Source organism: Lupinus angustifolius, chromosome LG13 (genome assembly GCF_001865875.1).
Source record: "Lupinus angustifolius cultivar Tanjil chromosome LG13, LupAngTanjil_v1.0, whole genome shotgun sequence".
Lineage (NCBI taxonomy): Eukaryota > Viridiplantae > Streptophyta > Magnoliopsida > Fabales > Fabaceae > Lupinus > Lupinus angustifolius.
Window position 1 is genome coordinate 8,842,292 of NC_032021.1, and position 22,097 is coordinate 8,864,388.

General features: G+C 31.9%; 2 protein-coding genes and 1 pseudogene across 3 annotated transcripts; 2 read left to right on the forward strand and 1 right to left on the reverse strand.

Moving 5' to 3' along the window:
• Positions 10,904-13,490, forward strand: LOC109363193 (putative pentatricopeptide repeat-containing protein At1g12700, mitochondrial). Its single transcript, XM_019609367.1, has one exon. It carries the CDS (start codon positions 11,013-11,015, stop codon positions 12,840-12,842), a length of 1,830 nt encoding a protein of 609 aa, XP_019464912.1. The 5' UTR covers positions 10,904-11,012; the 3' UTR covers positions 12,843-13,490.
• On the reverse strand, positions 13,177-15,174 carry LOC109363194 (annotated as a pseudogene).
• On the forward strand, positions 17,027-21,375 carry LOC109363315 (alpha-ketoglutarate-dependent dioxygenase alkB homolog 6). 2 transcript variants are annotated; one of them, XM_019609542.1, is made up of 9 exons: positions 17,027-17,166; positions 18,685-18,796; positions 18,890-18,950; positions 19,112-19,150; positions 19,707-19,819; positions 20,041-20,281; positions 20,383-20,429; positions 20,924-21,146; positions 21,221-21,375. In XM_019609542.1, the coding sequence occupies exons 2-8, from the start codon at positions 18,686-18,688 to the stop codon at positions 21,122-21,124; spliced, it is 813 nt and encodes a 270-aa protein (XP_019465087.1). In that variant the 5' UTR covers positions 17,027-17,166; position 18,685; the 3' UTR covers positions 21,125-21,146; positions 21,221-21,375. The 2 variants fall into 2 exon arrangements, with proteins under 2 accessions (XP_019465087.1, XP_019465086.1); XM_019609541.1 differs by having other exon boundaries at positions 17,031-17,166; positions 20,924-21,374.

Here is a 22,097-nt window from a genome sequence, read left to right on the forward strand (position 1 = left end):
TTTCAGTAACCGATTACTCAAAATGAGTAACCGATTACTTAATGGTGTTGTTTGAAAAATTTAAAAGTTTTAAGTTAAGTAACCGATTACTCAAAAGTGAGTAACCGATTACTCTGTGCTCTTATTTATATATTATTCTACATTTTTTAACTTTTTCAAACTCATCTTCCTCATCAACTCGTGTTCTCTCTTGCTCAACCTTCTCAAACCTTCAAATCTTCATTTTTGATCTGTTTTGGGTGATTTTTGTGTCTATTCATATCATATTTTCAATTTTAAACACTTCTACACCATCATTTTGTGTTTAGTGGCCTAAATCAAAAACCTCCAAAATTTTCAAAAACCCAAAAACCTAAAATCTCAAAAACCTCAAACAATGGCTTCCTCTTCTAGATCAAAGAAGGAACGCACCAATCCGATTCAAAAGAAACAATGAACTTCATCATTGGAGTCCAACCCTCTTGACTTAACGCGACTTCTAGCAAATGATGAGCAATGTAAAATCTTTGAGGAGCACTTCCATGGTTGCACTATCTTCACTTCTAAATATGGTAATCTCGGGAATTTTGAGTTTGAAGATTTTCTATTTCCTTATCTCTTTAGACAACAAAACCTTTTTGATTTCTGTTGTAAATCGAATGAAATCTATCCTGAACTGGTTAGAGTATTTTACTGTAACATGAACTTTAGGAAAAACCGTCTTACTTCCTATGTAAAAGGAAAAAACATTACTTTGGATTTAAAAATCATGAGTTCATTGTGTTGTAACATATCCTATCAGGGGAGCATTCCATGCTTCGGCCTTGTATGCGAATGGGAAAACTATGATCGAAAAGATTTTTATTATTCTCTGTGTAGAATTACTAAAGAGGAAATAGAAATGCTTAAGCAATATGGTTATGGTGAAACTGTTAAAAATAAAGATATCCTATTTGCTGGACATCTCAAACTGGAAGATCGTTTGCTCCATTATTTTCTGAGGTATGTCATCTTACCAAAAATTTTAAACCACTCTCAAATAAGTGACATAGAACTCCAATTGATGTATGCTATGAAATATAATATGAAAATCAATTGGACTCTGATGATAATAAGACAAATATGGTTTGTAAGAGGAACCCAAAGCCCTTTGCCATATGCAATCTTCATAACAAAAATCCTTTAGCATTTCGGTCTTTCTACTGCTGGAGAAACTAAGGTCCCGCTTAACCCTCCTGAAAGTCATATTAATGTGAATGTAGTACACAAAATGGGCTTCACATATAATCTTCGTGACCGGACTTACAACCATAAGAAAGATATACCTCCTTCTCTTGAACCAGAACCTGTCCCTGCTAATCCTTCTGAACCTTAACCTTCTGAGTTTCATGCTCAATCTTCCTTATCTATTGTTATGCCTTCAATTTAGATGATTATAGATGAGTTGATTTCTCTTCGTGGATACATCACTAACCGGATGGATGCCTTTGATACTCAGATTCAACAAATCAAGTTTGAACTTCATCGTCTCTCTTCTAAGCTGAGTAGCATGGACGTTGATGAAGATAACTCTGAGCCTGAGTCTTAGAGTGTGTCTAGGATTTCGATTTGTTTCGATGCATATTTCTGAACAATTTACTGATTTTCTGGTTGTAATCATTTCATATTCTAAGGACAAAATTTGCTTTATGTTGTCTTATGATATGCATTACAGTGTTTATTTTATATCTTATGATTACTTTTATGCTTGTCATATACATATTGTATGTTATATATATATATATATATATATATATATATATATATATATTATGCTGGAAACTCTTGGCTTTTCTACTTTTTGATGAAGTCAAAATGGGAGAAAAGTTGGGAGAGTGTATTTTTTGTTTAAAACATTTTAGGCACATAACTCTAAATGAAAGGGAGAACATACAAAATAGGGGGAGCATACTCAAGAGAAGTCAAGAATATCACAAAGTATGATGCTCTCAGAAAACTACATTGTTAAGAAGATATTGGTTTGTCAACATCAAAAAGGGGAGATTGTGAAGAAGATCTCTGCTCCAGACCTTGACATGACTTTGATGAAGACACCAACATCACCAAAAGAAGAAAATGAACAATACTTATGAAAACAACGAAGATTCAAGCTTCAAGATATTCAAGACTTTTAGTCTAAGTCTAAATAAGTACTTTTATCTTATACTCTTGAATATATAATAGTAGTATTGCTCAAAATATTTTTAAAGAAAATTGAAACACTTCAAGTTTAAATAAAACAACTTTCAAAATAATATGTAACAAGTTACTGAAATCTGAGTAACAGGTTACATGAATGAGAAAAGAGTTATCCAACTTAAAACTGATCAGAGTAATCCATTATTGTCTTTGAGTAACAGATTACCAGTGATAATGAAGTTGAGTAACAGATTACTCAACTTGCTCTAATCGATTACTCTAAGTGAATTTTAAATTCACAGATGGACAGAACATTTGGGTAACCGAATACTCAATACTGTAACCAGTTACTGAGAGCTGTTGCATCAGATTCTCAATATTATAACCAGTTACTGAGAATTGTTGTATCACAACACACAACTTTTGTACAACTCTCACACGATTCTGAAAAATTCTCTCACTATTTTTTTGCACTTTTGCACTCAGTTCTTGAACTTTCAAAAGAGAATTTTTCTGAGTTACTTGAAGTAATTGTTTCAAAGTTTTACAAACCTATTAGCAATATTACTTAGTATACAAGAGAGTTATTGAATTGCAAATAATATTACATTTCATACTTGTAAAGGCAATCTAAGTCACTGTTGTAATTCTTCATTCATTGTAAATACTTTCTTTCACGGGGTGTGATAAGAAAGGGGATAGAGTTACTTGGAAATGTGTTTTCCAAAGTGGTAAGTATTGGTGAGTGTGCAAGGTACATAAAAGTCTCTGTGTAAGATATTGTAATTACAACACATAATATTTAGTGGAAAATCTCTTGTGCTACAAGTGTACTGGATGTAGCCTTCGGTAGACAAGAAGGTGAACTAGTATAGAATTATGGTGTACTCTCTTCTCTCTTTATTTCTTCAATTATTAACTTGTTATTTTCTGCAAATTATTTCCACTGCTCTTAACTCTTGATATTGCAGAAAAATTGGTCATAATTTTTTAAGTCAACTAATTCACTTCCCCACCCTTCTTTAGTTGCAATCTCATTCTTACATAATAGTAAGCATTCATTGTGAAAAAATTATATTATCGACATTAAGGTTGAAAATGAAATGAACTGGGTTGAACAAGAGCTCATCTTGATAAAAAAAATCGGCTCGAAACTCAACTTGATTTCGAAATGACCTTTGTTTCCAGTTCGAATTCATGCTGTTCAATTCAACTCATCAGCTCGAATTTGTTTGATTCATCAAGAGCTCACAAATTGTTTAGTTTAACTCATTATCTGTTTGATTCAATTCTTTAGCTCGAATGATAATTATTTATTTAATATATATAAATTAAATATTTTTACATGTATATATATACATAAACATAATGAGTTGAATTCTACTTGGCTCAAATTCTTTAATTTTTAGCTCAAATTCGATTCACTTTATTGATGAGCCAATTTTATGAAACTAAATAACGAGTCGAGTTTTGAACAAATATTGAGTTGATTCGATCATAGTCAGCCCTCATTAACAAATTATCCATTTTGGACTTCTATTATTTATATAAAAATAATAATTATTAACATATAAACATTAGATGATGCGCTATTTACGGTATAAATAATGCATAACTCATGTTCTTCATTCAAATTAAGTAGCCAATATTCAATCTTAGCTACCAACTGTCAATAAAAATTATTTACTTACTTAAAAAGGTGAGGAGACATTCTTGATAATACTAAAAAAAATTATTTACTTAGCAAGTGAATTCAATTTTCGTGCATCACTAGTAAGTTACCCATGCAATTACAAAGGCGGTATTTTTTGACACATAGTTAAGAACACATATGTTATCTGTGTATTCATTTAGTTAGGAACACATATGTTACTCGTACATTCAAGTAGTTATGAACATTGTTGTCTTACTCGTGCATTCGTATGATTAAGAACACACATGTTATATGTACATTCATATAATTAAAAAAATTGTAGAACACAAATAGTTAAGAACAGATTTTAATTGTGCCAGTTAGATAATTATAGGAGTAAAAATACCTTCAAATATTATATTTTTGGCTGTCAGCTTGTAAACAAATATTATAAGTACCAACTAAGAGTTCATACTTTTCATATTTGGATGAACAATGAATTAATAATGGATAAAGGTTAGAGTTTTATCCAACATAATAAACCTCAACATCAATATTCTACACAACTTTATGTTTTTGAAAATGTATACCATGTAATTAGAGAATTGGAAATTAAAAAAACAACTTTAATGTGAAATTAAAAGGTAATAAAGTAATTAAAAGCTAATTGAATTTCTTATATAGGTAATAGAAAATTGTTTTCTTTGTATTTCTTAAAAAAAGACTCATAATATTAAGAAAAGTGATTCATTCTACCTACACTTGTAAATATATTATTGTCAAATAATACTAACTACTATGAATAAATAGGTAATGATTTAGTATATTGCAACATTAGATAGTAATCAACCGACCAAGTAAAACCAATAAAAACGAATAGGAAGAAATAAACCAACATTACAACATTAGCTGGTGACAGCGAATCAGTGATATTTTAATTTTGAAGAAGGAGAAAATGAAAAGTTGGGGTTCAATTAATTTTGAAATAAGATGCGAATCGAGGTCTGAGGCATGATGAGTTGAATAGTGTAATTCTAAAAGAAATAAATGTGAGAGAATCTTCTCATTGAATGACTAATTTTTTTTATTTAATACAATTGTAAATGAAAAGTTATGGGCATGAAAATAAATGTTATGGCGGAGGAAGTGAATAGAAGATGTATGTCATTTTCATAGGTCACATCATAAAGTTTTAGAGTTAATTTAACTTAGTTGCTCTCTTCATGAGAGTCTCATGTATTTGTCTTTGTCATTTCGATGATAATGTCCAAGTAATAAAAAAAATATAACTAATTAAGTTGTTTGAAGTTTACACATCTAAATGACACAAACATATATTTGCTTAATTATGATATTGTGCATCTAGAATTTATACCAATATCTATAAAAAATTGGCAACCAAGTATGTTGTATTATATTTTGATCTTAAGTTGCAAAGGTGAGAAATAATTACTTTAGAATTTTAATTTCAATTATAGTGATGTTTTATATATAGTATTTTCTAATATTTTGATTTCTTTTCTTGTTGGTACTATTTTTGGTACCACCAAGGATATTTTTTTACCTTTTTGGTAATGAATTAATTTCTTTCGAGGTGTATGGTTGTCCCTCCAACATGTATCTCTCTCAGGAATCGAACTTTCGACCTTAGGGATCTAGTGGAACCTTATACTACTTGACCAATGTGTTGTAGGTTTTTATTGCAAGAGATTGAATATAGTATGAAAACAAAATACTATTAGCAAAAAAAATTATTAAACATTTAGCATATATTAGTTTCTAATTATGAAAATACCCTTGGAAAAAAAACATTCCACGAGGAAAAAAATCTTCAATTATCATAATATTCTATTTTAGACTATTAATGTACCATTTCTTTCCATTGAAGTTCATAACAATTTTGACTGAATGTGTGTATATAAAATAAGGATCAATGAATCAAGTTTCTTTACATGAAAAAGATGAGATACCTTATTCATAAAGAAAAAGACTTGCTCATTATACTATGAATCATAATATTTCAATAAACTTGGTCAAAGTATCTTCAATAACTATTTCTTGAGAACATACTTGAAGAAATGTTTAAGCGTATAATAGTACACATGTTTCTTTCTTTTCTCAACAAAACTTAGTGGCTAAGTTCTCGAACAAAATAACACTTTAATGTTCAAGTCGAGAATAAAACTATAGAGTGAGTGCCTTTTCACTTGACATATTGAGTATATAAACTATAATGCATGAAACAATATGATTGTAAGTAACATAACATAATAAAGAACAACATATTCACCATTTTTATTATATTTAGTTGTTCCATAAGGAAATTTACATATATTGTTTGAGAAAATAGTAATTCATTTAAAAAGAAAAGTCTATAAATAAAATAACATATGCACATAGAGAGAAAAAACTAACCTGCATATATACTTCAAGCGAGACAAGCCACTCATGGAATAAGAACATATCTCCAAAATAAAAAAAAACTAATGAAAAATCAATAAGAGTATATTGAAAAATAAAAATATATCTACAAAATAAGAACATATCTACAAAATAATAACAAATCCACAAAATAAATAAAAAATATCAATGAAGAAGAAGAGAGAGAAATTGTTGAAGAGAAGAAAAACGAAAAAGTAATGAAATGAATGAGCGAAAAGTATAGACATGAGGAGTGATGAAAAGTGAGAGAAAAATATGGAAGAGAAGAAGACTCACTTTATTTTTTGAGAGTGTAATAGTCATCTGGATTTCAAATCTTTTCATTGAGAAAATAGTGATTCTTTTGAACATAAAAATCTATAAACAAAATAAGTTGTGCACATAGAGAAAAACTAACATGCATAAATGTTTCAAGGGAGACAAACTACTCCTTGAATAAGGAACATATCTACAAAATAAATGAAAAAAATCATTGAAAAAATTAGTAAGAACATATCTACAAAATAAAAGCAAAACTACAAATTATGAACATATCTATACAATAAGCAAAAAAGGTCAATGAAGAAGAAGAGAAATAAATTGTTGAAGAGAAAAAGAGTGGGAAATGAAGGAGTGAAAAGTACAGAGAGGAGAATATTTGAAATGTGAGAGAGTGAGAGATATGGAAGAGAAGAAGACAAACATCATTTTCGGAGAGTGAAAAAATTATCCAGATTTCTAATAACTAATATTGGAGTTTGATTTTATTTTTTTATTAAACATTTTATTTTATTATTTAATTGTTATTATTAATGGATGATTTTGATCTTGTGTGTGAAGTTGTACATTAAGCAAGTGATGTAATTTAAGCGAGAAAATTTTGCATGAGGTGATGACATATGTCCATATTTGATGTGATAAGAGCTTTTTTTATTATATATAGATAATAGATAGATTGAATGATAGTTATGATATTGATTGTTGAGGTAGTAGTGGCTGTGGCTAAAGTGATAGTAGTCAATTGGTGTTTGATGATTTTATGGTGGTGTCGTTATCAAGGTGATAATTTTTTTTGTACTACTAAGAATATATATTTATATTTGGTAAGAAACTAATCATTTTTAGAATATATAATTGTCCTTCAACAAGTATTATTCACAAGAATAAAACCCTTTATCTTTTGGTTATAACGACAATGGTGATAGTTTTTTGTGTAATAATTAGGGTGTTAGTGATGAGACAATATATTTTTAAAATAAAATATGTAATTCAAATTCCTATTTTGTATTTGAGTTTAAAATAATTCAGCTTCTTCTATCAAACATGTCTTCTTTTAAAAATAGCATTTAAAACCAAAAATAAAATAAAAATCAACCCCTCGAAAATGACCAAAAACTTAAAAGTTAGAAACAAAATCAAACTTTATAAAACTATCAACTAAGTTTAGTTTTTTTTTAATTGTAAAAGTTAAAACTAAAAGTCATATATATTCAAACACTTTAACTGAATAAATTCATCCAAGTTTTCTAATAATTCAAAGATTTACCAATACTCATTACATCTTATAAATCTCCCTTAAGAAAAAAAAACAAGTCAACCTAATCTATGGTCTATGGTATACCCCATTAGTTCATGCTACTAATTTTTGTCATTAGGGAAATGTTTTTTTCTAATAAGGACAAACATTAATTACCAATAAATGTTCACGAGCGAGCAACTGAAGACAATGGAAAGGGAACTACATGAACACCAAAATGCAACTACCAGGAGAAAATTATCACAAACATGCATTATTCTATAACAATAACTATAGAGTAACGATACATACTACTATTACATTATCCTACACACGAGAAAATGATATATGTTACTTATAAAACATTTATTAATAGATAAAATATCACATTGTAACATATGTCATTTTCTCTCTCCATATTGTCTACCCTTGGAGAAACAACGACATATACAAACACAATTCCATAGGGCTCGTGATAAAGGTGTTCAAATTCAGACCGATCCAAAAGTAAAATTGAAAATCGATCCAAAATAGTCTGAAACTATAAAAACCAAATGTTTTTGGATTGTATTGGATTTATTTTTTAAAGACTGACTGATTCGTCCAGTTTTCGGTTTCACCTCTTGATCTAGACCGATCCAGGCCAGACCAAAAGCGTTTAAGTGTGCTCATATTGTTGTTGTTGTCTTGTTTTTGTTGTTATTGTTATTTTTGCTACTATTGTTGTTTTTTACTGTTCCTATTTACTTTTTTGTTGTTGTTTACTTCTAATGTTGTTGAAATTTTTTTTAATATTGTTGAACACTAGTTTTTGCTTAATATTTAGTCATTTTTATGAGTTTTGAACGTATGTGCAATTTCAAATTTTTATATAAAAAAATCGATCTAAACTGAGCCGAAACCGCATAAATATTTGGATAGGATTAGATTTGACATCTTAACAGAAACAGATCAGATTGAACCAAATTGCATGTTAATTATGTGTTCGAGTCAGATAATTTTTTTGCCTAAAAACCGATCCAAATGGACAGCAGTAGGGATGGCAACGGGCACGGGCGGGCACGGGTAGTAGCTACCCGCTACCCGTTTCAAAATAGGGGAGCAATACCCGTACTCGCCCATACCCGTACGGGTACCCGCTGCGGGTTGTTTGCGGGTATTTCTGTGTACCCGCAGGTAAAACGGGTACCCGCGGGTTTTCGATATTTTCATTGAATTTCTAATTTCCTATTTCTATTATGTTTTAAATGAGATGAAATTTAATTATTTTTGTGTATTTTGAATGAATAGTTGGCAAAAATGCTAAATCTAATGAAATTTTCTGTTTTGGTGGTTTGCAATTCTCATTTACTTAACAAAAAACATATATTTTTTTTGTAAGACATGTGTGTTTTTACACATGAAATAATATTTGTAGTGTATTTCAACACCAAATTAAAAAGATATAAACAATATAAAAAGATGTAAACAAAGTAAAAGGAAAAGATGTAAACAAAGTAAAAGGAAAATATGTACATAGTGTAATGAATGTTATGATAGTATATTTTTTATTTTAATTAAAAATAATATAGTAATCATATACATAACGGGTACTCACGAGTACGGGTACCATAATACTCAAACCCACCCGTATGTACTACGGGTATTTTTAAATACTCGTTTTTAAAACCTGCGGGTACCCGTTTGTGACACGTGCCCGTACGGGTTTTACCCGCGGGTACGGGTTTTTTTGCCATCCCTAAACGGCAGACACCCCTAGTCTTGAGGAGTTAGATTCAAACACATTCCATTCTCATTCTTATGGCTTGTAGTCTTGTTTGTATTTCTGAAATTGAAACTTGTCACTCACCAGTCTCTTTCTTAGCCGCATTTAACCTTTTGTAAATACCAGATGCCGTATAAAATTTGACAAACCATACTAAATCGAATACCTCACACAAAAATGGTGTAGTGTATCATGTAACCATGATCAAAACCACAAATATCAACACATACCTTTTGATACATTATCTTGATAATTTTTATGATCATTTATAATAATTATATTAGAGGGTTAGTTTTAACTCTATCATAAAGTTGCTTACATTTTATTTTGAAGTTAATGAATTCAAATCCTCAAAATAACTTATTTGCCCAATTTCATCTCATTTTTATCCAGATAATTATAACATGAACAACCTTTTGTTTTTCCATCTTTCATATGATAAAATAATTTTAGGGTTCGTTTGGGAGTTGATTCTTGGAGAATAATAAATGAAAAGAAAATGCTTTGAGTCATGAAAGACATATGTGGGCTCACTCTCAAGCCTTTCATTATCTTTCTTTTCTCTCAAAAAATAAACTCGCAAACAAGAATAATGTTATATCCTCCTATTAATCCTCCTACCCACAAGAAAGTGACATATGTCACTTATAAACCAATCATTAATAAATAAAAGAGTTAATTACACTGACATCCCCTGAGTTTTAGTGAAACTACACAAATCACCCCTCACTTTTCTACACCTACACAAACCTTCCATAGTTTTTATACTTTCATTACACTGACCACCCTTGCGTGAGAAATAAATGTAATCTTTTAAACAAAAAATATGATAAATGCAATTAAGTTAAACAAACATGGTATATTGTGAGGAAAAATCCAAATAATATACAAATTAATGTATCTTTATTATTTTTTGTTACAAAATGCATCAACAATTCTAAAAAAATATTGTTTAAATCGCTCTTATATTATATCGTAACGAACCAAAAATAATAAAGAGGTGTCGACTCATACATTATTTGGACTTGTCTCCACAATATATCATGTTTTGTTTAACTTAATTGCATTTATCATATTTTTTGTTCACAAAATTACACTTATTTCTCATGCAGGGGTGGTCAGTGTAATGAAAGTATAAAAATGAGGGGTTTGTGTAGGTGTAGAAAAGTGCGGGGTGATTTGTGTAATTACACTAAAACTCAGGGGATGTTAGTGTAATTTACTCTAAATAAAATATCTCCTTATAACCTATGTCATCTTTTTATGAGTATGAGGATTAATATGAGATATATCATTTTCGGGCAAACAAACCTTGTTGAAGATATTCACATTAATAAAATATCTATACTGTGGTTGGGCTTCCCACCACCACTGCTTGAACAAGCCCAACTCTTAAACCATTTTCAACTGGGTCTAACTCGCTCTCGAAAACAAAATAGTGGGAAACAGTGGTGAACTCTAACTCGCTCTTAAACTCATCTTCTCACTCTTCAAACCAAACCCTCACCACTGAGTCACAAATGCCGCGTTTGCCAAGAACAGGTTCCATCTCTTGTTTCCAACACCTTCAACGCTTTCCCACTCTTTCAAAATCCCATTTTTACCTTTCATTCCACTTTTCTTCATCTTCTTATACTTATTCTACTCATGCTAGTTCTAGTTCTATTGAAATTCATCATGACACTATTATAAACAGAACCCATCTCTTGAATTCTATTAGAAATCTAAAAAATGTTGATACTGCATTCAATTTCTTTCACGAAATGGTTTCCATCAATCCTTTACCCTCTGTTAAGGACTTTAACTTGTTGTTTGGTTTCATTGTTAAGATGAAGCATTACACAACTACCATTTCTTTAATCAAACACTTGTATTCTTTAGGTGTTAGACCTGATGTTTGTACTCTTAATATTGTTATCAATTGTCTGTGTCGTTTGAATCACACAGATTTTGGGTTTTCTGTTTTGGGGATTATGTTCAAAATTGGTTTGGAACCCACTATGGTGACTCTTAACACCGTAGTTAACGGGCTTTGTGTCGAAGGGAATGTGGCTCGAGCAATGTGGTTGGCTGATCACATGGAAAACTTGGGGTTTCGATGGAATATTCGGACTTTTGGAGCGATAGTTAATGGGTTGTGTAAGATGGGAGACACTTCTGCTGCTATTGAGTGTTTAAAGAAGATGGGTGAAAGGAATTGCGAAGCGAATGTTGTAGTGTACAACACAATTATGGATAGTCTTTGCAAGGATAGGTTGTTATCCGAGGCTTTGAGTTTGTTCTCGGAAATGACTTGTAAAGGTATTCAACCTACTCTTGTCACTTACAATGGTCTAATTCAAGGGCTTTGTAATTCTAGTAGATGGAAAGATGCTACTGCTTTACTGAATGAGATGATGCATGTGGGAATCATGCCCGATGTGAAAACTTTTTCTATATTGGTGGATGCTTTTTGCAAAGAAGGGATGATCTCGGGGGCTAAAAGTGTACTGAGTTTCATGATTCAAATGGGGGAGGAGCCTAATGTTGTTACCTATAATTCTTTGCTTGATGGATATTGTTTACAAAATCAAATGGAGGAGGCCATGAAAGTATTCAATTTGATGGTTCGCAAGAACTGTTCACCAACCATTGTAACATATAATTTGTTAATCAATGGATGGTGTAAAATTAAAGACATTGATACGGCTATCTCTCTCTTGAGTGAAATGGTTAATGAAGGATTGCATCCGGATGTTGTAACTTGGACCACTCTTATAGGTGGGTTTTGCAAAGTGGGTAAACCTCTAGCTGCCAAAGAGTTATTTTTCACAATGAACAAGTTTGGCCAAGTTCCGAATCTCCAGACATGTGCTATTATTTTGGATGGCCTATTCAAATGTCATTTTCATTCAGAAGCAATGTCATTGTTTAGAGAAATGAAGATCATTAATCTGGATCTTGATATTGTGATTTACAATATTATGCTCGATGGAATGTGCAAAGCTGGAAAACTGAGTGATGCACGGAGACTTCTTTCTTGTATGCCAGCTAAAGGGTTGAAAATTGATGCATATACTTATAACACAATGATTAGAGGTCTATGTAAAGAAGGACTACTGGATGATGCTGAAGAATTAATTGCGGAAATGGAAGAGAAGGACTGTCCACCTAATAAGTGCTCTTATAATGTTTTTGTCCAAGGGTTGCTGCGAAAATGTGATATTTCAAGGTTAAGAAAATACCTTCAAATAATGAAAGGCAAAGGCTTTCCATTAGATGCTACCACCATGGAATTGATTATTGACTTTTTCTCGACTAATAAAGAAGATAATGCACTTCAAGACTTGCTACAACTGAAGTTTGTGTGAATTTAGCCTCTGTTTTCATCATTTAACGTCGATTCATATCAACCTTTTGGAAACTAGTCCATCTCGACCAGTTAGACTGAGCTCCCTTGAATACTGCAGTCCACCCTTGAATACTGCAGTCCACCCTTAAAACTGTTGTGGTTTCAAGCTCAACTACCCAAAACCATTCAAAACCAGATGGTTGAAAGTAATAAAGAAGAGAGAAAATGGCGAGCACATAATGATAAAAAGGGCGAGCACAGAATGATATTCGCAGCAAATCCAAATCCAAGTCAAACAGGCAAGTGATTGATATTATTATTTACTTTATACCAAAATTACTGGAGAACTCATCCCACTAGTTAATTCAGACTCATGCCTCTGACAACATGCTTGTATCTATACTAGATGAAAATGGATTCAGGAATAGACTTGGCCTATTGTATTCAATCTCTTTTTCATTCATCAGCATCTCCAAGCTTTTGCTGTGCTGGAAGGACCAGTGATTCATTTGGTGCTTCATCTTCAAATACCACCCATACGTTGCTTCTTTTTGTCTCTAGTGTCTGTGAAAAAAGTGATGGTGACAAATTTATGTCAATTTTATCTTCATTCCTTTTGCCTTCTTTTGCTGCCACTGCTAACTCTACCTCTGAGATACTTTTTCTACTTGATAGAGAGACATGTGAAGCTGCAAGTTGATTTTGTGGACTACCAAATTGATCCATACGGATAATTTGAACAAAAGGGTATTCCAAATTCTTGTTTTCAACCATTTTTTACAACTTTCATACAGATCATGAAGCTTTTGGCTCTGCGGAGAAGCTTTCTTGAGTATTTCACAAGCTAGGCCTCTGGCTGATGCTGTTAAATCAAAGATCATGTTGACAAGAGCTGCAATCCCTTCATAAAATGTCATATAAACTTGGAAGCTTTCCCTCAAGGTGTTGCTCATAGCAGCTTGAGCTAGGTTATGATCCGAGTACAAAATATCAGGTGATGGTGTGCATTCTAACACCTTATCAATGAGCACTTGGCATTTAGGCAATGTACGAAATACCATATCAATGGATTTCTCATCATATCGCCGAAATTCTAACCCCTTTGACATAATAGGTTCAAGCTTCCCTGCTTGATTGATGAGCCAACTCATATTTTCTTCAAGATATGCTGCATATTTGTGTAGGAAACCAACTGAAGGATCAGAGTCATTCTTTGTGAAACACCTTATACTGATTTGTAGATGGCCAGAGACATGTGCTTCGCATAGCTCTTTCTCAAAGTTCCTGTTTCCTCCTCAGAGAAGGCGATGAATCAAGACAAGGGCCTTGAGGGCCACAAGATGGTCCTTAGTTTTGCCTAGACGACACGAAATCCTTTCAGCAAGAAAAGGGATGGAGCCTGGAGAGTTTGATACATGGAAAAGGATTTCATACATGTATTTGTCATCAATGGTGCCATTATCATGGCCGGTGGTGGCACAAAGGACTGCGATCTCTATGCTGGAAAAGCCATCATATTGGTGGCGATAATTGATAAATCATGGCCTTGACAATTGAGGCATGATCTTTTATAGAGCCAAGAGCCTGACGGAGCTTGCCTTGTATATCGACACCCATTCTCCTTCTTGAAAGGAAAAAAATGAAGAGCAGAGCTTCAATGTGCTGGAAGACTAATGGAAATGTTTGCTATGTCATCGAAAAAAAGGTAAGTACTAGCATCTAGCAGGAACTAGCATACACATAAAGATGGTTGTGTTGAGGAGAGTAGTGGCCTCAAAAATTGGAAAATAATTTTGTAGTGCTTAGTGGGGATACTTTGATATAGAATCAACAGATAGATGTCACTCACACTCAAATCTGGTATAGTATATTTTCTCCCTCAAAATATGAGATACTTTGATATTCATCTATGTTCACCTTAGCATATAATATCTGTATAGAATGTCTCAAACATTAATGATGTAACTATTTTCCAATGAATAGAGAATTGTAATGTGGACAATAACATTCATCAGATAAAATAGCTTTTAGATTGTTTTATGTGATAGCTTTAGCAGCCTACAAACCCAACAACAGTGCAATATTCTATAGTAAAAGGCTATAATAATCCACATGCAAAGCCAGAGAGTATAATCATAAAGCCTCCTCTTATTTTGGTCCCTTTAAGTGACAGAAATGCAAGATTAAATGACCAAGTTAAATTCAGTTTCCTAATCCTCCTTTTCCTTTAACATTGGCTATATTGTTGATGTGAATTGAAGAGATTAATGTAAAATGGCAACTTGGTTAAAATCATGTAGCAAGTTTTTGGAATAATCTGTTGGAGTTGAATGCTTGCATATACAAGAGTATATCCTTTCAAGATAGGGTTTTGTGACTTTTGTCTTTGGTTATCTTTGATGTTATGCACATAAATGCCTTAAATCAGATGCTATGTTATATGCAAAAACATTGAGCACACATGTTGGCTTCTTTTCTTTCCCCTTATTCCTTGTTGTACATAGTTTGTACCTGCTACAGATTATTTTTAAATCTTTCCCTAGTTGTACTTTCTTTTTTCTCTCTAACTAAACTTACTTTTTTATTACTTATTCATTATTAACTGGTGAAGAACTTCTCAACCATATCTAAGTCACTTGAAAAGTTGAAATTCACAAAATAACAAATATGGAATAAAAATGTTTGCCTTAGAAAACCTTGAAGTTTTGGGGGGGCTAGGATGGAGAGTGTTATTGTATAAATGCAAATTAAGACTTTAATTTACCTGAAGATTAATAGTTCGATTCCTAGAAGCGACACTTATTGGAAGAGACAATAAAATATTCCGAAAAAGAAGTTTCTTATCCATAAGGTGAGGGGATACCCTTGGTAGTATAAAAAAAATTAAGACTTTAATTTCATTTTAAAAGAGTCAACCAGAAAAAAAGGGGAAGGATGGTGGAAGGTGAGAAAGAACCTGATTCTCTAAGAATATGATTCTACATCATCATACTCTATTGCCATTAGCAACATACAAAATAATTTGACTTTGGCAAATCTTTCTTCTCATCCATAATTATGATGCAACTTTCATTTAGGTTTTGGTAGGGAAGTTGAAGAAGGCACCCACTGGTACATAGATCCAAAGGAGAAAAGTTTTGTTGCCATATTCTATTCTACAAAATGATAATCCAAATTGTATCTGGCTTAAGGTACTGTAGTGAGGTGAGGTCAGAATTTCACTCTGAACCAAAATCAGATACAAAATATCCAAAGTCAAGAGAGAAACTGACTGGACAGTAGCAGTTCTAATAAAAATTACCATAGATAATACTAGCACAATACTTTACACAATTATACTAATGAGAGAATAATTCTTGGCGTGTATACAGAAAACAAAGTAAAATTAAAAGTAAGAAGATCTTAAAAACTGTGTATAAACATATATATTTATGTTAATAAAATTACTCTAAAATGGCTTAAATAAGTTTCAAGTTCTTAAATAGAGGTTATTTTAATTTTGTACCCTGCAAAGTGGTCTTTTATTTTAATGGTTTTCATCCTTGCATCAATAATTCAATATCTCACCTTCATCACCTAACCAAAATATCACTCTAGATTTTCATCAAGTCAAACCCACTGATAAAAAAACAAACTCATTCATAATAGAGCATCAAATATAAGAAGACCCCAAACCACATCATAGCTAAACACCCTCACTGCCATTCCCACAATTGTAACAAAGCTGTCACTATTGTGGTTCTCTAAACATGTCATCTTTGTCAACCCACCTGTCATCAACATTTTTCTCATAAGAAAAAATAAAATAATCAAATCTTTATCTCATTAGTGAGTCGACTATCGATAGAATAATATTATAATAATCTATTATTAATAACAAGCATCAATAAACCATTTATCTCTAAGTTTTTTATTATTATTTTGGTTGATAATTTTTCATAATATCTCTTTTTTCTTGAAGAATTGGATTAGTCTCTATCTACTTTACTCATGAGACTTCTACCAATTTCATTCACACATGTCTAAACAATCTCTCAAAGGCCATTCTACTATTATTATTTTTCATACCACATTCAAAGACAAAAACCAAAATAAAAAATTATAAAATAAACTAAAAAAACAAAATGTATGAATTTCAGAATAATCAACAGTTTTACTGATACCAAATTCATATTTAAACGAAATTGATATACCCATATTCTACAAGGAATAGAAAAATATTTAATGGTTTTTGTTATTATGATTTATAGTACTCGCTCGTCCTAAGTTTGGAACGAACGTCGCAGCACCGGCTCACTGCTGTCTCTCACCGCAGCTGCCACCACTCCTCCGGCGTCCAACAGGTTCTCTCTGTCTTCAAACCCTAATTTGTTCTTCCACAACGCCCACTTCTTTTTTCTTAGATTCCAATTTTTTAGTTGGCCAACGTAGAACCAAAATTTCATAAATTTCTATCAAATTTGATACTTCACATGATAACATAAATTTACATTGGAACATGATTGGCAATGAGGAAAAAACAATTATGCACAGACTGATAATATAAGAATTTTATACATTGTCACTGTTCATATTTACTATTGACTTTTAAAGAAGTAATACTAGTGAATTATAAATGAGACTCTGTAAAGCTCCTCTTTACACTAGATATTACACTCATTGGCAATACTGTACAAATCTGTCATTCCTCTTATTTTTTTAATTAATTAGATGCTAGTTTTCTTTTTCTCAATTATATGTCAACTAAATGCATTTATTTATTTTAACTTAGTGCAGCTTATTAAGAAGAGGGTATTCAAACCTTGGGAATAAACTCTCTGTCACACTCGAGAGTATCGTATACTGGGCTACCTTTTGTAGTTTATTAGCAACGTGATGATAGTTTCAGAGGTTATGTCATAGCCATACTGAACAGCAACACAGTACAGTGAATTAGTGGTTCCTTTACTTTTAGGGTTGCAAATAAAATTGCAATCTCTCTTGCTTCGATTTATAAGCATTAAAAAGAATTTGGAAATGAATGAACTTTCTAAGGACATGATTTATGATAGAATACAATGGTATGTCCGATCCATGTAACTGATCCCATCTAGTAGGAACAGGTTTTGGTTGTTGTTGTTTTGCCCTACTTTATGCCACTGCTCACATGGTAGCATTAGAGCTCATGATTCCAATGTTTTTTTTAACTGCATGAGTTGCTAAAAGAACCAAAAATTAATAGTTGATAAAGATGTCTTGAAGCATTGGGCTGATGTTCTTGGTGGAAATTTGGTAGACTTATAGGGCATTGTAGAAATCACCAACCTAAAGGAAAGATACTTGACTGTAAAAAAGTAAATAAATTTGAATGTGATACTGAATCAGTTTAAGTATCGGTATCATGTGTCTTACTTTTGCATTTTCTTTCCCATATGGCCATATGCATTTCTTTTTCTTTATTAATCTTTTGCTTGACATGCTTTAGAGAATGGACTTGCTTAGACAGAGAAACAAAGATTGCTTTCCCACCCTTCCTACCCCTTATTTTATTATGATGAATACTGCCATACACAAATTTCAAATGTTTGAGAAGTTACTAGTTGTGTCGAGAGTCACAAACATAATTGAAATTGAAGCAGGTGACATGAGCTTTTCACCTTAAGGAGGTTTTGTTATACAAATTGCTTTCACTTGCCTATATTTAGGGAACAGCTAAAGAGAGGAATAGAGGATAAGAAATCTGATTTAAATTTTATCTCTTTTTCCTTTATTTTGCTTTTTTGATTATGTTGGAAACTTGGCATCATAAAGTCAATATGTTCTTTTTGTTATGTTGCTTTGATATGGTAATATCAACTAATGTTGAACCCCTGATTTTGCAGAATGATGGAAGGAAATGTGAAATTAAATAATTACAAAGTTGGAACATTGCCAACTCTGATATATATTCCTGATTTCGTCACAGATAGTGAGCAAAGCTTTCTTCTGAACAATGTAGCACTTGCATTTTGATTCTCATGGTTCTACTTAACATTTCCTGAGTCTGTAACTATATAAACTTTTTTAATTTTTTATTCTGATTATTAGATTTATGGAGCCCCTACATCGAAGTGGAAGCCTTTGAAGAATAGAAGGCTCCAGAATTGGGGTATGCTGATCTTATAATTGTGTTTCTTCCTCTTTATGTAGAACATACCACTTATTTTCTGTAATATGGAGTTTCTTTTTTCCTTGATACAACCACTGAATCAATAATATTTAGCAAAAGTGAGATGAACATATTCCTTCTTATCGATATCTTCTTTGCAGGTGGTGTTGTCCATGAGAAGGGCCTTCTGCCTCAAGTTTGTAAGTGGGAACTTCCCTATTTCTTTCATAATCTAAATCCGGAATCTTCATGCATACATATGATCTTATCTATTGCAAGTGAGAAATATTATCGAGGAACTATTCTGGCCCATTTAAATTTTGGTAGTTTCAGGCAGTGATCACTGAGACATAATCTTAAGCCCTTTTTAATTGAAAGAATGAGATTATTACTTTCACTTTTTGATTCTACCAGTTTCAAGAGGATAAGAAAGTTTTGAACATATAAAATATTACATTTTATTGGTATTCTGGCATTTGTTTCATTTGTTAGATATATGTTTCACTATCTTTGCTCAGTATGTGGATTAGACTATGCCATTTTTGCCTTTGTATATACATCGTTGGGTATTTACTTGTGTTGGTTGGCGAAACGTCATTTGTGACTGTTAAATAGGAAGATGGTTAAAGCATTTTATTGTTGAGATGTAACCTACAATGGAAAGAGTAAGATATAATAATAGCATATCTTAATGAATACATTGGTCTGCTACTGGCAATCTTAGTCTTGCTAATACTTTATATCTCTGTATTACAGTGCCTCCATGGTTAATAAATCTTACACAAAAAATATATGAAGAATCAGGGCTATTCCCATCAGCAATCAATCATGTTCTCATCAATGAATACCTACCTAACCAAGGCATAATGGTGTGTCCTCAACCTCAACACCCACTTCTTTGCATTTCCTATTTATTCCATTTTAGCAATGAATTGTCCATTGCAATTTTGCACTGTAATACTTCATCAGTGATTTATTCTTGATCTCATCTGTTATATTTATATGATATGATAATTGTCAGCAAAGTGTAGAGTGCATTGTCAATTTGTCATGTATGTTCCTGATCTTTAACACAATTTTCTTTTTACAGCCACACCAGGATGGGCCTGCGTATTTTCCAGTAGTAGCCATTCTTTCACTTGGATCTCCTGCTGTCATGGACTTTACTCCCCATCCTAGATTGAAGTTAGATCCTCAAGATGTTATTGACAAAGATTCAGATGGAGGAACTTTTGAGGTTGGGAAAGATAAATGGCTTGATGATCACTACCCGTTCTCTGTTTTGTTGATGCCTCGCTCTTTACTGATATTCAAGGATATGGCATACTCAGGTTTTTACCCTCAACTGCTATAATAAATCCTTGTATTAGACATTTAGGCTTAAACCTCTTTAAGTTTTGCTAATTATTTTGTAATTCTTATGTGATTACAGATTACTTGCATGGTATAAAAGATTGTGCAGTGCATTGCTATGATGGGGTAAGCCTGTAAAGTATTAAAAACTTCTATGCCTAAAAGTTTTGCATGTCTATGATAGGACTCAAGTACATGAGTAGAACCTAACAAAAAGACTAGTCCATTAGGTGGAAGAGTCCATTTGCCTAAGTATCACGTCGAGCTTGCTTTTTTACTCAACATTGCCATCCCTTTAAGGGTTGACGTCTATAATAACTTTCACTCTATTGACACCTACCCAATGATAACCTTTTTCTTTTGGCGACTCCTATAGCCCCTATCATTATTTGGTAATATACCTTAATCCAACATATAGGTAGATCTTTTCGTAGCCCAAGTTCTCAATAAAAGGATCAATTGTTAGGAGTTAAGCACATGATGAGAGACCACATCAAGATATTAATCCATTAGGTAGGAGAGCCTCATGGTTTAAGTACACATGGAACTTTTTCACTCAATCAATGTGGGACTCCTGACTCCCTAATTATTTCTAATGCTTCAAAATCCATCCTTTTCAGGTTGTAAATGAAACTGAAGCTTTGAAACACAGAGAATCAGATAGACACTTCTTATCAGATAGACACTTCTTTAGTAGCTCAGAGGAAGCAGTGGAAACAATAGCAACAGAAGAGTATCAAAATATATCAAGAGCATCTAATAGAGTTTCATTGACTTGTCGGTTGGTACCAAAAGTTCACAAAAATTTATTCAGATTTTAAGCTTATATTTTTCATCTTCCATCTCATTAAAATCTAAACTGTAAAACGATTCCTCTCTCTCTTGGTGCCCCACACATTATTCTCTTTACTCTTTAACATAGTAGTGTAGTACATGTACTTGGGGAGTAATGTAGAATCAGACAATCTCTCATTATTACTGACAATTTTTAGAATGACATCAATAATTTGAGTTATGCATTTACACTAGATTAGTCCTTTTGTTTAAATATCAAAATTTTAACTTCTTATTTGATATCAATGCAATTATTTGTAATCTTCAATTACTCTCCATCTTTTATTTTATGAGTTTTTTCACCTCATCCATAAGGATGACTATAAGAGACTAAAAAACATTGTTACACTAATTAAATAGCTAATACTTTAAGAGGTGGTAGGCTTATTTTCTTCAATATATCTTCACCATATTTTAATTCTTATCCCTAGGGCCTCTTTGTATAGGATTGGGGGAAAATGATCTAGGTAAAATTAGAAACTATTCTGTATTTGACTTCAACTTTGAAAAACATTCTATTTCGGAAAAACGACTTTAAACTATTTAGGTGTAATGTTAAAAACGAATTTCCTATAAAATTACAACAAATTACATATCAAAACATGAAAACTTACGATGACGTCCATGTTTTAAGTTTTGCAATGTAGACATTCTTGGTGCTTTATAAAATTCAATTTTATATCATATACCATGATCAAACAGTCTTGTTTTGTCAATGATGATATTCAGGAAAAGTAGAACAAAAAATGTTTTATATATATATTATATGAGATCCGTTGAGATGATTTCTAAGTTTCATCATTTGGGCGTTGAATTTAAAAAAAATGAATGGATGAAATTGAATGTAACTAATATAATTTAACTTGGTTGTAAACAGATCTCTTCTCATATATATATATATATAGGAAGAATAATTGTTATTATGAGAAATGTAAAAAGTTAATATGAATTGTTAAACGA